General features: G+C 49.5%; 1 protein-coding gene across 3 annotated transcripts; it reads right to left on the minus strand.

Moving 5' to 3' along the window:
- Window positions 1–873: 873 nt before the first annotated feature.
- LOC147366316 (UL16-binding protein 3-like) lies at window positions 874–14,532 on the minus strand. Of its 3 annotated transcripts, none has more exons than XM_086318297.1 (5): window positions 14,336–14,519; window positions 10,300–10,563; window positions 9,790–10,065; window positions 8,736–8,868; window positions 874–1,612 (listed from the first exon to the last, which is right to left on the minus strand). In XM_086318297.1, exons 1-4 carry the CDS (start codon window positions 14,415–14,417, stop codon window positions 8,753–8,755), a joined length of 738 nt encoding a protein of 245 aa, XP_086174423.1. In that variant the 5' UTR covers window positions 14,418–14,519; the 3' UTR covers window positions 874–1,612; window positions 8,736–8,752. The 3 variants fall into 3 exon arrangements, with proteins under 3 accessions (XP_086174423.1, XP_086174421.1, XP_086174422.1); XM_086318295.1 differs by lacking the exon at window positions 874–1,612 and adding an exon at window positions 3,019–3,678 and having other exon boundaries at window positions 14,336–14,532; XM_086318296.1 differs by lacking the exon at window positions 874–1,612 and adding an exon at window positions 3,019–3,694 and having other exon boundaries at window positions 14,336–14,520.
- Between the last annotated feature and the right edge of the window lie 546 nt (window positions 14,533–15,078).

Raw genomic sequence — 15,078 nt, forward strand, 5'->3', positions numbered from 1 at the left:
TTGATGAAAGTGAAAGAGGAGAGTGAAAAAGTTGGCTTAAGATTCAACATTCAGAAAACTAAGATCATGGCATCTGGTCTTATCACTTCATGGCAAATGGATGGGGAAACAATGGAAACAGGGACAGACTTTATTTTTGGGGGCCCCAAAATCACTGTGGATGGTGACCGCAGCTATGAAATTAAAACACACTTGCTCCTTGGAAGAAAAGCTATGACCAATCCAGACACCATATTAAAAAGCAGAGACATTACTTTGCCAACAAAGGTCCGTCTAGTCAAAGCTGTGGTTTTTCCAGTAGTCATGTATGGATGTGAGAGTTGGACTATAAAGAAAGCTGAGTGCCAAAGAATTGATGCTTTTGAACTGAGATGTTGGAGATGACTCTTGAGAGTCCCTTGGACTGCAAGGAGATCCAGCTAGTCCATCCTAAAGGAAATCAATCCTAAATATTCATTGCAAGAACTGATGCTGAAACTGAAACTCCAATCCTTTGGCCACCTGATGCGAAGAGCTGATTCATTGGAAAAGACCCTGATGCTGGGAAAGATTGAAGGCGGGAGGAGAAGGGGACAACAGAGTATGATATGGTTGTATGGCATCATCGGCTCGATGGACATGAGTTTGAGTAAGTTCCGAGAGTTGATGATGGACAGGAAGGCCTTGTGTGCTGCAGTCCATGGGGCCACATAGAGTCAGGAACGACTGAAAGACTGAACTGAACTGATACTTGGCTATACCTTATGAAAGTTCTTGGCTGAAATTCTTACTTGTGACTTTACTAATACGGTTGCATGAAGGGGAACCCCTTCCAGGGCCCAAGAGTGGGCTCCTGTGTAACACTTAGAAATGATTTGTCCGAGGAGACATATGTGCTGGCAAAGAAAGATACTGTATTGAGAAGGGGCACCCAGGCAGAGATCAGTAGGGTAAGGGAACTTAGGAGAACAGCTCTGTGATGTGGCTTACAGTCCTGCATTTTATGAAGTGGGATTAGTTTCCAGCTTTTCTTTGGCCAATCATTCTGAATTAGGGGCGCAGGCATTGCTCAGCCAAGATGGATGCCAGCAAGCAGGATTCTGGGAAGTGGTAGGACACATGGTGTCTCTTTTTGACTTTTCCCAAATGCTTCCAGTTGGTGGCTGCTTATTAGTTTCTTCTTCCTTATTAAGACTTCCTGTTGTAAAATAACTCATGCAAATAGTTACTATGGTGCCTGGCCAGGGTGGGCGGTTTCAGTCACTATGCTTTCCCTAACAAAAGGGCAGAAAAGTTTCCAGTCCGCCATGCTCCGTGGGAAAGACTAAGTGGAAAGGATGGATGAGAAGCATCTCCAACAGTTCAAGGATGACTTTTGCTGAAGGTCAGGAAAGGCGGTAATAGATGGTGTGCCCAGTGGGTTTCCAGCAGGAACAGGGAGGGAGAAGGTGGAAAGCGCAGATGCCAGGTGGGGTTCCTGTATGTCAGGAGCAAAGTTGGTGCAATAGTCAATCAGACTAGAGAGTCCCAGTGCACCCAGGGCCTGACTGCAGAGAGTACAATGCTGGTCAGTAGCAGAGGTCGATCCTAGAGGCAAATAGATAGGCAGCCAACTGGGATACAAACTGCATGACTGAAAGAAACAAAACAAAGGGAGACAAAACACAAGGCGGAATGATCATGAGGCTGAAAGCAGCCATCCCCAGAGGAAGTCTAGATCCTCTGCCAAGTTTCCAGAACTGAGTCGGGTCTGATACTCAGAATCCATTACTGCAGAGAGTGAGAGAGATGCCAGGTCCCAGCAAGGAGGGCCCTTTCATCACCATGGCAAGTGCAAAAGTCCTGCTGGCCTTCCCCATCCTTGAAAGCCACCTGGTCATTGACCTGGGTAAGTGTACACCGGGAAGCAAGATACCCCCACATTCATATGGACCTACTGTGGGACTCACATCATGTCCGTGGATCTGAAGTTTCAGGACCCCCTGTCATTGAAGCGATACATAAGGTACTGGGTAGTGAATAGACATCTGTCCCAGGTCCTGCTCACAGAAATGTCACTCGTCCACAGACCCACAGAGTGCTCATGTCACATGCATTGTATTTGTAACATGAGTGCACAATCTTTGCAGTTAGTAAGTGATCACGGAGTGAGGTCTACCGTAGTAGTGATTTCCACTTTCACACTTCTAACCTGACTCCTCATCCCCCAGTTGTATCTATAAACAATATCATATCCTGGAGGAAATGACAGAGATGAGTACCAACATACAACCTCTCTACAGCTGCAGAGGTGTCATCCCTATGCTGTCTCCATTTAATTACCAGTGTGGCCATAGATTTTCTGTAATGGCACATCTGAAATATTTCAGGCTTTGGAGATCATGGGCCTCTGTTGCAACTGTTCTCCTTGCACAAAAGCAGTTACAGATGATTGGTGAATAATGAGCATGGCAGACCTGCTTCTTGGGCAGATGACCCAGCAGAAACTGTGACATTAGAGGTATCTGTGGTCTGAAAGGTGCTATGTGCAGTATATGGCATGACTACTTGGCTGCTCACAACACAGACTCCTTGTGTCTTGAAGCAAGGCCATCCAACGTGCAGTGGGAAAGCCATACCATTTAAAAGTGGCTCCTGGTATGGTCTTGTGGTCTGACAGAGATGAGGCCTCTGGCCACGGAATGTCAGAGCTGCGCATCATGACCTGAGTTCACCAACCCCTAATCATTAGTTCAGATAGGCCAGCTCTCATAGCATAGAAGTGATTATCTGGTTTGGCATAACCAGGGCCACAGGGAAAATAAGAGGCCAGCAAGTGGCCTAGATGTGATACCAGAATTGTGGCATGGCCACTACCCTCTACTTACACCTGGGGCTTCATGCAGTATCCCCTGTGACTCCTTGGACCAAGGAAGTCGGTCTACAGAGAAGAAGGGGGAACATTAGCCTTTAACTACCAGATCCACACTCCCATCACATTCACAACACCTAGAAGGTACAGGGCAAGTTTCTGGTTCATAAACACACAACTGAGGAACCCCTTGTTTAATTCCCTTTATTGTTGTTCAGTCGCTCAGTCATGTCTGACTCTTTCCAACCTCATGGACTACAGCATGCCAGGCATCCCTGTCCTTCACCAACCCCCAGAGTTTGCTCAAACTCATGTCCATTGAGTCAGTGATGCCATCCAACTATCTCATCCTCTGTTGTCCCCTTCTCTTCCTGCCTTCAATCTTTCCCAGCATCAGGGTCTTTTCCAGTGTGTCAGCTCTTCGCCCTTCCATGGGATTCTCCAAGCAAGATACTGGAGTGTGTTGCCTTTTTCTTCTCCAGGGGACATACTCTGCATATAAGTTAAATAATCGGGGTGACAATATACAGCCTTGACGTACTCCTTTTCCTATTTGGAACCAGTCTGTTGTTCCATGTCCAGTTCTAACTGTTGCTTCCTGACCTGCATATAGGTTTCTCAAGAGGCAGGTCAGGTGGTCTGGTATTCCCATCTCTTTCAGAATTTTCCACAGTTGATTGTGATCCACACAGTCAAAGGCTTTAGAATAGTCAATGAAGCAGAAGTAGATATTTTTCTGGAATTCTCTCGCTTTTTCTATGATCCCGTGGATGTTGGTAATTTGATTTCTTGTTCCTCTGCATTTTCAAAATCCAGCTTGAACATTTTGGTTCAAGTACTGCTGAAGCCTGTGGAGACAGCAGCCTGTAATATTAATATTTATTAATTAAGACAAGAGTTGGAGAACTTTTTCTAAAGAAGACAGTAAATCTGTTTGTCTCTTCAGACAAACCAGATAGATTTTGTATCTGCATTTGTGTCCACTTAGAGACCTCCACATTTGTGAGACAACAGCAGCCAGAGAGAACATGAAAACCAACTGGGTTTCCCAGTGCAGGAGACACAGGAGATGTGGGTTCAGTCCATGGGTTCCCTGGAGGAGGAAATGGCAACTGTAGGGTAAGGGAGTTAGAGAAGGCAAGGCTCAGAAAAAGAATGAGACTGGCACTTTACAGGAACAGATCACCTTTAAAGAGGCGAGAAGGGGCAGCAGTCAGATTAGTGAGCTGCTGCACTAACCCAAGAAAAGAGTAAGTTTATATAGGCATATAGGTGGAAGTCTACTGTCTTAAGGGGGCCTATTCTTCTTCAAGGTTGTTTGGAGTAGTTCTTGGGAGTAATCAACCTTAATGTCCATTTTTTTTCTTCAGGTGAAAGAGTTCTTTGTTTTGCATAGAATAGTGGGGAGGACCGGGAGGGGAATTTTAACTCCTGGTTATTTTGAGCCAAGAAACTTTCCTTCAGCAGCCCACTCCACAATTCTTGCTGGGATACTCCCATGGGCAGAGAAGCCTGGCAGAGGAGCCTGGTAGAGTACAGTCCTTGGGGTCAAAATGAATCAGACACATCAAACAACTAAGCATGACTAGGATTTAACCCCAGGACTGGTTGATCCATCCCCTAGGGAATTATCTACTGAATAACCATAAGGGGTTTGACTTAGGTCACACCTGAATGACCTATTGTGTGGATAACAACAAACTGTGGAAAATTCTTAAAGAAATGGGAATATCAGACCACCTTACCTGTCTCCTGAGAAACCTGTAGGCAGGTCAAGAAGCAACAGTTAGAACCGTACATGGAACAATGGACTGGTTCCAAATTGGGAAAGGAGTAATGTATATTGTCTGCATATTGTCACCCTGCTTATTTAACTTATACGCAGAGTACATCATGCGAAATGCTGGGTGGGATGAAGCACAAGCTGGAATCAAGATTGCCGGGAGAAATATCAATAACCTTAGATATGCAGGTGACACCACCCTTATAGCAGAAAGCAAAGAGGAGCTAAAGAGCTTCTTGATGAAAGTGAAAGAGAAGCATGAAAAAGCTGGCTTAAAACTCAACATTCAAAAAATGAAGATCATGGCATCCAGTCCCATCACTTCATGGCAAAGAGATGGGGAAGCAATGGAAACAGTGACAGACTTCATTTTCTTGGGCTCCAAAATCACTGCAGATGGTGACTGCAGCCATGAAATTAAAATACGCCTGGTTCTTGGAAGAAGAGCTATGACCAACCCAGACACCATATTAAAAAGCAGAGATATTACTTTGCCAACAAAAGTCCATCTGGTCAAAGCTATGGTTTTTCCAATAGTCATGTATGGATGTGACAGTTGGACCATAAGGAAAGCTGAATGCCAAAGAATTGATGCTTTTGAACTGTGGTGTTGGAGAAGACTCTGTAGAATCCCTTGGATAGCAAGGAGATCAAACCAGTCCATCCTAAAGGAAATCAACCCTGAATATGTATTGGAAGGGCTGATGCTGAAGCTCCAGTAATCTGAGCACCTGATGTGAAGAACAGGACTGAGCGAGTGAACTGAACTGTTTCCACAGTCTGTAGACATGAATGTGAGACCAGAGGGCAGAAGTGGGTGTGCCCATCCTCACCCTCATGCCCTGAGTCATGCTTTGGGAGACTGGGCTCCTGTCTTTCCTAGAGGCCAGGTTGGGAGGCTTTTGCTGGGGCGAGTCCTCAAGCAAGATGATAAGATGTCAGGTGATAGAGGGCATGTTTAGGATCTGTACATAGATGAGAAAGTTGGAGGCCCTGGGCTTCTTGGGATGCACAGAGATGAGTAATAAATGGTGCTGTAACCAAGCAGGACCCTGAGGAAGGAGCCTTCTAGGAACAGATTCCACCCATTCCCTGGACTCCTTCCCCCTGCACCTCCTCCCCAATCATCACAACATGACCGAGTCCCCCCAGCCCTCCCCTCCACCCCAGTGGGTTTGGTCCTTCAGGACGGCCACCTGTTGCCCCCCCCCCCAACCCCGCTCCAGTGGCTACAAATTCTGGATGGGTGGGCTTGGGGAGGGGGGCTGCAGGAGCATTTTCTGCCACTGCCCTGGCTCCCACATCTCTCTGCCTCACCTCCCTTCCAGCTGGGATTACTTTTTCACCCAAATCATCTCTTTTCCTGCCAGGAGGAAAGGAGCCTGCAGAGGTTTAAGAGGAGGGAGGGTGGCACCCCACTGGGAAAGTTTCCAGGATGCCCAGGACACCCCCACTCCTCTCCTGGGTTCACCCTGAACTCACAGCCTCGGGGGGCCATGCAGAACCAGAGAGGAGCAGCACCAGGAAACCAAGACCAACCTTGGAACAGTGGTCCAAGACATACCACCTGGAGCCTGGAGATGACCCAACTCAGCAGACTGAGACCCTGCTTGGATGACAAGGAATGAGAGGAAAAGAGATTTTCCAGTTCCTGCAGCAAAATGGGGAAGTGGGCATGGGGCCTCCTTCTCTGGTCATACCACTCCTCACATCATCCATGCTCCAACAGCTGCCCATTCCTGCAGTTTCCAATCATTCCAAACCTGTCTCCTGCCCCTCTTCCTTTTTTTCACCACATGGTTCTTCTGATACCTCAGCTTTCCTCCTCTCCATTCTCAGTTTTAGTCATTCTGAAACTGAGTCATTTTCAGCTCCAAAATCCCTGTGGATAGTGAGTGCATCCATGAAATTAAAAGACACTTGCTCCTGGGAAGGAAAGTGAAGAGAAACCTAGACAGCGTATGAAATGCAGAGACATCACTTTGCCAACAAATGTCTGTCTAGTCAAAGCAATGATTTTTCCAGTAGTCATGTATGGATGTGAAAGTTGGACCATAAAGGAGGCTGAGGGCCGAAGAATTGATGGTTTTGAACTTCAGTGCTGAAAAGACTCCTGAGAGTCCCTTGGACTGCAAGGAGATCAAACCATTCAGTTCTAAAAGAAATCCGTCCTGAAGAGTCATTGGAAGGACTGATGCTGAAGCTGAAACTCCAATACTTTGGCCACCTGATGCGAATAGCTGACTCATTGAAAAGACCCTGATGTTGGGAAAGATTGAAGGCAAAAGAAGAGAGCGGCACAGGGTGTGATGGTTAGATAGCTTCACCACCTCAGTGAACAGAGTTTAACCAAACTCTGGGAGATAGTGAAATACAGAGGAGCCTAGTATCCTGCATTCTGTGGGGTCGCAGGAGTCAGACGTGACTGAACAACAACGTGAAAGGGATAGAAGACAGCCACTACATGCAGTGCCATCAACAGTACGTTCTCTAGTTGTTTCTGTTCCAGGGGAGCCCAAGACATTTTGTGAACCAATGTAATTGCTCTTTAGAAAAAGTTTGAGGACTCAGCTTGGAGTGTCTCTTTCCAAGTTTGGCAGGGAGACTGGGATCCAGAGCCGCCACTGTCGGCCACCTGGAGACGTCTTAAGGTTTTTTGTTCTCCAAATGACACTCGTAACCACTATGAAAGACTTTTTTTCCCCTTGGTGTTTGTCTCATTCGTTTTCTTTTGCACAACCTCCAACCAGTGTTTTAATATCTCAGAATTCTCATCTCAGGGCTCTCTGGTGATGAAGAGTGAAGCCAGAGACTGACAAGGCCTCCTAATTCTTGGTAAATAGGTAAATAGGTCCTTGTCTTTGGTCATTATTTCCATCCAAAGAGATTGTTAATGACCTAGAGAGGTCAAAGCCTGTGACAGAGGGCTCCATCTCTTTGTTATCATGGGGTTGCTGGCCTTTGCTGACTTCAGGGATAACTGAGCCCTGAAGTAGGAGTGTGCTGAAACCTCAGCACAGGCAGTGCCCCATCTCATGTCTTCTCATTCAGTGAGGCTGGGATTCCTATTGACATATGTGGAAACTACACGTGCAGAAGTTTAAGAAAGAAACACAAAGCGATCAGAGAATTTCATCATGACCACTGTTTTGGAAGTATGTTCTGTTGCTGACACCCATTAAAATCACCTGCTGGTTGATTCCACTCCCATCTGGGGTCTGCACTGTGTCCAGGTGCCAGGAGCATGCACGGGTGGGGGTGGCCAAGCCTGTCCAGAGAGCCCCGTCTTCCCCCACCTGGCTGTCCTGACCAGGACTCTAAGGCTGTCCTTCTGTCTTTCTCCTGCTCTCCCAGTCACTTACCTCTTCACCAGCCTCCTCCACTGAGGTTACCAGGTCCCCCGTGTTGCCTCTTCCCAGGAATTAAACCCAGGCCCCTGTCCCCCAGGTCTGTGCATGAGAACCTTTCCCTGACACACAGATCACCTGCTTAGGCTCAGGACTGAAGCGAGTAAAGAATCAATCTGCTCCCTTTACTCCTGTCCTGATCCTCCCTCATGGGGCAGGTCCGGGGAGGAGGGGCCTTGCTTCCTGACAGCCTTGAGGGGTTTCAGGGAAACCTCCTTCCTTCACTCCCCTCCAGCCTCAGAGCCAGCAGCACACACAGCTCTCAGGACCAGGGTCCCTGCCCCCCATCTCTTCCTGGTCCCCCCAGCTGGGCACCTCCACCCCAGCTCAGGCCCACCCATCCTGTCACCTCTGTTCAAGGCAAGGCCTCTCAGTGATGGAGGCTCTGGGTCCCCAGGAGGCTGGTGGCGTGCAGGCCACAGGCTGAGTCACAACTGCTGCTGCTCCTGGAGCACAGGCCTGGCCTCAGCCCTTCCCACAGTCTCTGCTGTGGGGCTCCTGCCTTGCCTGCTTGACCCAGGCCACTTCCTGTGAGAACGGGCCTTTGGAGTTGGGTCTGCGGTTCTTGCTCTCAGGTGATATGGAGTCTTATTCACCTGCTCATTTCTAGGATGAGGAGGTTCAGTGAGGGGCAGGGGTTGGGTGGGATTCACCTTCCCCGGCCTCACACCAGGCCCTGTGCCCATGCCTTCCCTCTGAATTCTGCCCTCAGTACCTGTTCCTGGAAAGGACTCAGCCCAGGAAGACAATGATGATGAAACTGGTGAGGAGCACGGGGAGGATCCAGGTGATGTGCCTGATGGCTGGGGCCGAGGAGTTGACTCTGAGGGGAGCTTCAGCTGGTGATGCTGTAAGGAAAGTGAGAGTGAAGCCCTTGTCCCGACCCCTAAACTAAGCAGATGCCTTCTCAGCCCCCCGGACCCGGGTACCCTACTATGGAGTCATTAGTGCATAATTTCTTTACAATGCTGTGTTGGTTTCTGTTGTAGGACCATGCAAATCAGCCATAATTAGATACATACATCCCCTCCATCCTGAACCTTCTTTCCCGCTCCCATCCCACCCCTCTAGGTCATCACATAGCGCCAGCCTGGGCTCCCTGTGTTATATAGCGTTTTCCCACTGGTTAGCTATTTTCCACATCATAGTACGTATATACGTCACTGCTACCGTCTCATTTCGTCCCGCCCTGCCCTTCCCCTGCTCTGTTCACAAGTCTGTCTCTGTGTCATGCAGTCATTTGAACCAACCATATGGCAGCCCCTGTGACAGGTCCTGAGGTGAGATGGAGGAAGGGAGGCGCCCCATCTCCACAGAGCTCAGACAGTGAATGGGCGAGCAAGGGTCCCCACGCAGCCCCTCAGTCCTGCGTGACATCAGATGAGGCGACACGAGGATGGGAACAGATTAAGTCCTCTCAGGAGCTGATGTTTGAGGTGGTATTGACAGATTTCCAGAACTAGAATAGCTGATATTTTTAAAGAGTTTGTAGAGAGAGGGTCAGTAAAAAGGAAATCTCTAGAATCAGAGTGGTGCCCTCATGTTAGGGGTCAGCAAGAATCCATGTACAATGGTTCAAAGGCCTGTGATGTGAGGGACAGATGTCAGGAGGTGGAAGAGGAAAGAGGATCACAGAGCATCCCCAGGGCCATTGTTCTCCCAGGAACTGTTCAGCTTGAATAGATCACTTTCACACACACACACACACAGAGGGGTGGGTCCATGCCCCTTTGAGTGGACTACCACTTCTTTCTTCTAGTCTCACTTACCCGTGGTCTTCAACATTTCCTCCCAATGCACCAAGAAATCCTGAAGCCAGACCCGACAGTCTCCCATGGAAACCTTCTTGAAGAAGTTGGTCACAGCTCTGTCCTTCTCCCACTTCTCTCTCATCCGCCTCCCTCCAGAATGAACCTCTGTCCAGTGTCCATTCTCCGAATCAAAGAGGAGGCACATTTGTCCACTGAAGCCGAACTGCCAGGATCCACTGATGTGTCCATCATCTTCACATCGACATGTCATCCTGCCCTGCAGGGTGAGAGGGTCTGCCCCCGCCGTGGCAAAGAGTTCAGCCTCTGGGCTTGACAGATTCTTTGCCCCACCTGGGTCCACCTCCCCTGAGCCCAGCTAATCTGGCCCTGTTCCCTCCTCCAAGGCCTGCTCCTTCCACTGGACTACTAGGGAAGGAACAATATCCTCCATTTTATTCTTTACCCAAAAACAATGAAAGAGTTTAAGCCCCCAGTCTGCTCCTTCTGCACTTGGACTTTCTAACTCACCTGTGACCGTGCGTTTCTCTGACGTAACATCAGGCAGTTGCTCCCTGAGCAAGTCCCCGATGTCTCTGAGTGTTTCAGTCTGTGTTTCCCAGGCCTTTGTCGTTTTCACCTCCTCCCCCAATGGACTTGTGAATTGGATCTTAGCACGACCACAGTCATAGGAGAGAAAAACCTTTCCGTCCACCTGGCCTTGAACCACACACCATGGTTGTCCAGGTCTGGGCTGAGAATCGACGGTAAAGTTATAGCAAAGAGAGTGAGCATCTGTGAAGGCAAAAGGCAGGTGAGGGCAGGGTTGGCAGAAAAAGGCCCATAGGCCTCCTCCCCTCAGTTACGTGAGAGCAGAGTAAAAGAGCAGGGCTGGCCTGGCAAAGCAAGCATGGTCCCTCCTGCTCCATCCCTGACACTCCATAGAGCCAGTGCCCCTCCCTTCCTTGTGGAGAAGGAAAGGTCCCCTGCTGGGCAGAAACTGCACATCCTGGATATAGCCCCTTGCCCACCAGTCAGTACCCAGGGTTGACCAACACACAGCCTTGCTGGATTACATGCCAGACAGCTCTGCAGGAAAAGCCTAGATGGAAGAGGACTTTCAGAATCGAACCCAGTGTCCTGCCAGAGATGGAGAGCACGTGGGGGCTGCTTCTGAGGAGCATTTCATTTTTAGAACAGAGCCTCTTTTCAGAACGCATCCCTGGAGAAGGAAGCCACGTTCCAGTGAGGAGTGCCCTTTCATCGCCACAGTAAGTATGGAAGTCCTTTCCTTCTTTCCCAATGAGCCACATGACCATGGACTCAGGTAAGTGAACCTGAAGAAGCAGAAACTACTCCCACATTCATGTTGGACCTGGCATGTTACTAGCATTATGCACAGGGACTGAAGTATCATCATGGCCTCCCTGTTTCTGAAGTGAGGCTCGGGGCTCCAGGCAGTCAGTGGATAGCTGTGCCTGGTAACAGTGGATAGCTGTCCCTGCTAACAGTGCTTGTCCCTGGGTCCACAGATCCACACCACCCTCATTTCACATCGCCTGGATTTCTGACATGAATGGACAATCTTTGTAGTTAGTAAAGTAAAGTAATGCTCAAAATTCTCCAAGCCAGGCTTCAGCAATATGTGAACCGTGAACTTCCAGATGTTCAAGCTGGTTTTAGAAAAGGCAGAGGAACCAGAGATCAAATTGCCAACATCCGCTGCATCATCCTAAAAGCACGAGAGTTTCAGAAAAACATCTATTTCTGCTTTATTGACTATGCCAAAGCCTTTGACTGTGTGGATCACAATCAACTGGAAAATTCTGAAAGAGATGGAAATACCGGACCACCTGACTTGCCTCTTGAGAAACCTGTATGCAGGTCAGGAAGCAACAGTTAGAACTGGACATGGAACAACAGACTGGTTCCAAATAGGAAAAGGAGTCTGTCAAGGCTGTATATTGTCACCCCGATTATTTAACTTATCTGCAGAGTACATCATCAGAAACACTGAGCTGTTGGAAGCACAAGCTGGAATCAAGATTGCTGGAAGAAATATCAATAACCTCAGATATGCAGATGACACCACCCTTATGGCAGACAGTGAAGAGGAACTAAAAAGCCTCTTGATGAAAGTGAAAGTGGAGAGTGAAAAAGTTGGCTTAAAGCTCAACATTCAGAAAACGAAGATCATGGCATCTGGTCCCAATCACTTCATGGCAAATAGATGGAGAAACAGTGGAAACAGTGTCAGACTTTTTATTTTTGGGGGCTCCAAAATCACTGCAGATGGTGATTGCAGCTATGTAATTAAAAGAGGCTTACTCCTTGGAAGGAAAGTTATGGCCAGCCTAGACAGCATATTAAAGAGCAAAGACATTACTTTGTCAACAAAGGTCCATCTAGTCACTGCTATGATTTTTCCAGTGGTCATGTATGGATCTGAGCTGGACTACAAAGAAAGCTGAGCGCAGAAGTATTGATGCTTTTGAACTGTCATGTTCGAGAAGACTGTTGAGAGTCCCTTGGACTGCAAGGAGATCCAACCAGTCCATCCTAAAGGAGATCAGTCCTGGGTGTTCACTGGAAGGACTGATGTTGAAGCTGAAACTCTAATCCTTTGGCCACCTGACTCGAAGAGCTGACTCATTTGAAAAGACCCTGATGCTGGGAAAGCTTGAAGGCAGGAGGAGAAGGGGACGACAGAGGATGAGATGGTTGGATGGCATCACTGACTCAATGGATATGGGTTTGTGTGGACTCTGGGAGTTGGTGATGGACAGGGAGGCTTGGCGTGCTGCGGTTCATGGGGTCGCAAACAGTCAGACACGACTGAGCGACTAAACTGATAAAAACTGATCTCCCTGGATATCTCAATATCCTTCACCTTAGCTTTTGTCTCCAAAAAGTGACACTTTTCAACTCCCACTCCTCTCTCCCAAGGGTACAATAACTGGAGATGGGAACTGCACTGCTGGGTGTGTCGCCTCTCAGATGCTGAGTCATCTGCAACATGGCTTGGGACGTGTTGGGAACTACTGGAACAGGATCATAAATAGTTCTACTAGTGATTCTGTACAAACTGAAGTTTTTACTTCAAATTTTTTGTGGCACATTTTTCGTCGTTTCAACGTTAAGACTGTAAAGCTTTTTGAAGACTACTGTCAAGTGGAGCTGCACTGGAAGATTAAAAGATTCTTATAACCTCAGAATCTACTTTGCCAGAACAAAAACTCAGTCCGAAACACAGACACAATGCGTGGCCACTGCCCCCGAGTAGAAACGATGAAGAGGGAATTCCCACGAAATTGTTTACTTGGAAACCTGCTTTATGTTCAAACTGACTCTGTAAGCCAAGTGAAGGGCAGGGAATTTGTCTCGCTGGGTATTAACAGGTTAAAGGATTAGTGTTAATCGCTCAGTCCTGTCTGACTCTGCGACCCCATGGACTGACTGTAGCCCTCCAGGCTCCTCTGTCTATGGGATTCTCCAGGCAAGAAGACTGGAGTAGGTTGCCATTCCCTTCTCCAGGGGATCCTCCCAACTCAGGAATCAAACCAGGCAGATTCTTTACCGAAATAAGATCATTTCTCACACAATGAAGTTATGCATCAAGACCGAAGAGCCAACACACCCGGTTCTCGCTAAGGTAGAGGGTCGCGCTGACCTCCCTCCCCCTGCCCCTTCCCCCCACCATCTCCCCCGACCCCGGCAGCTGGTGGCAGGGCGCGGGGAGCTGGAGGGGCGGGGGGCGGGGCCTCGCGTGGCTGGCGCGAGCGCAGCAGAGCCAGCAGGAGCAGCACCGGCGGCAGCGGCAGCCCGCAGGATGCGCGGCCCCGGGAGAAGGCCGAGCAGATCCGTCCCGCTTGGGACCGCGCCTCCGCCGCCCAGGAGAAGCTGGGCCGCCGCGGGCCATCGCCACCGCCGCCCGCGAGCCCTTCACAGACCCGAGCTTCCGCCGCCGCGCAGCTCATCTCGTCCTAGCACGTGGCAGCCAGCCGCGGCCGCCACTTCCGCGCTCTCAAGCTCGGCCCTGCCTTCTCTGCAGCCCCGTCCGTTCTGCAGGTGAAATTTATTACCTGTAAAGAGCTCTGGTCTTACAAGGACAGAGAGCGGTACCGATCTGAAGGGTTTGTGTGAGCAGATGGGGTCGGGGGAGGGCGTGCTTTTGGAGGAGTTACCTGGGTCTCTTCTCCCGGGGACGGCCACCTGTCCCAAACACCCTGGCTCCAGGGCTCCCACTTCGCAAGGGCAGGCCGGGGTCTTGAGGGCAGCATTTCCTGCTGCTTTCTCGCCACCTTTTCTACCAACTTCACCTCCGAAACTCCCGGCACCAACCACTGTTTCACCAAAGTCACCTCTTTTCTGGCCCAGAGGGTGGGTAACCAGCCTGGGAAAGCGCCCCACCCCAGGAGCAAAGGGGCCAGGGGAAGGGACAGAGGAGGGCGGGGGTCACACAGCACAAAGTTTCCCTAACCCCCTCGTATACCCCCATCCCCTTCCCGGGTTAAGTCATTCCCTCCACCCCTCCACCCACAACCGAGAAGTTCATCCCTGAACTCACCGCCTGGCGTCGCGCTGAACGGGTAAAACAGAAGTAGAAGCAGAAAGCGAAGACCGGGCTTGAAACCCCGGATCCAGGCCATTGTCACCTCATCCCAATTTCGCAGGAATGCTAGGTTGCCGGTTGGAAGTGGGGATTATCTGAGACCTAGCTGGCTCTGGCTGGTTTCTTTGTGCCTGCTCCTTTCCAGCGGCACGCCTCTGGGTCCCGCCCGCTGGGCTGGGCTGAACCAACTTGGCCAGGCTTGTCCATCCTAAAGGAGATCAGCCCTGGGTGTTCTTTGGAAGGAATGATGCTAAAGCTGAAACTCCAGTACTTTGGCCACCTCATGTGAAGAGTTGACTCATTGGAAAATACTCTGATGCTGGGAGGGATTGGGGGCAGGAGGAGAAGTGGACGACAGAGGATGAGATGGCTGGATGGCATTACCGACTCGATGGACGTGAGTCTGAGTGAACTCCGGGAGTTGGTGATGGACAGGGAGGCCTGGCATGCTGCAATTCATGGGGTCGCAAAGAGTTGGACACGACTGAGAACTGAACTGAATTGAACTGAACTGAGCATTCACTCATGGAGAAGGCAATGGCACCCCACTCCAGTACACTTGCCTGGAAAATCCCTTGGATGGAGGAGCCTGGTCGGCTGCAGTCCATGGGGTTTGGAAGAGTCGGACACGACTGAGCAACTTCACTTTCACTTTTCACTTTCATGCATTGGAGAAGGAAATGGCAACCCACTCCAGT

Source organism: Bos grunniens, chromosome 9 (assembly GCF_055505025.1).
Source record: "Bos grunniens cultivar Pamir isolate PY7600 chromosome 9, Bosgru_T2T1.0, whole genome shotgun sequence".
In the NCBI taxonomy this organism is placed as follows: Eukaryota; Metazoa; Chordata; class Mammalia; order Artiodactyla; family Bovidae; genus Bos; species Bos grunniens.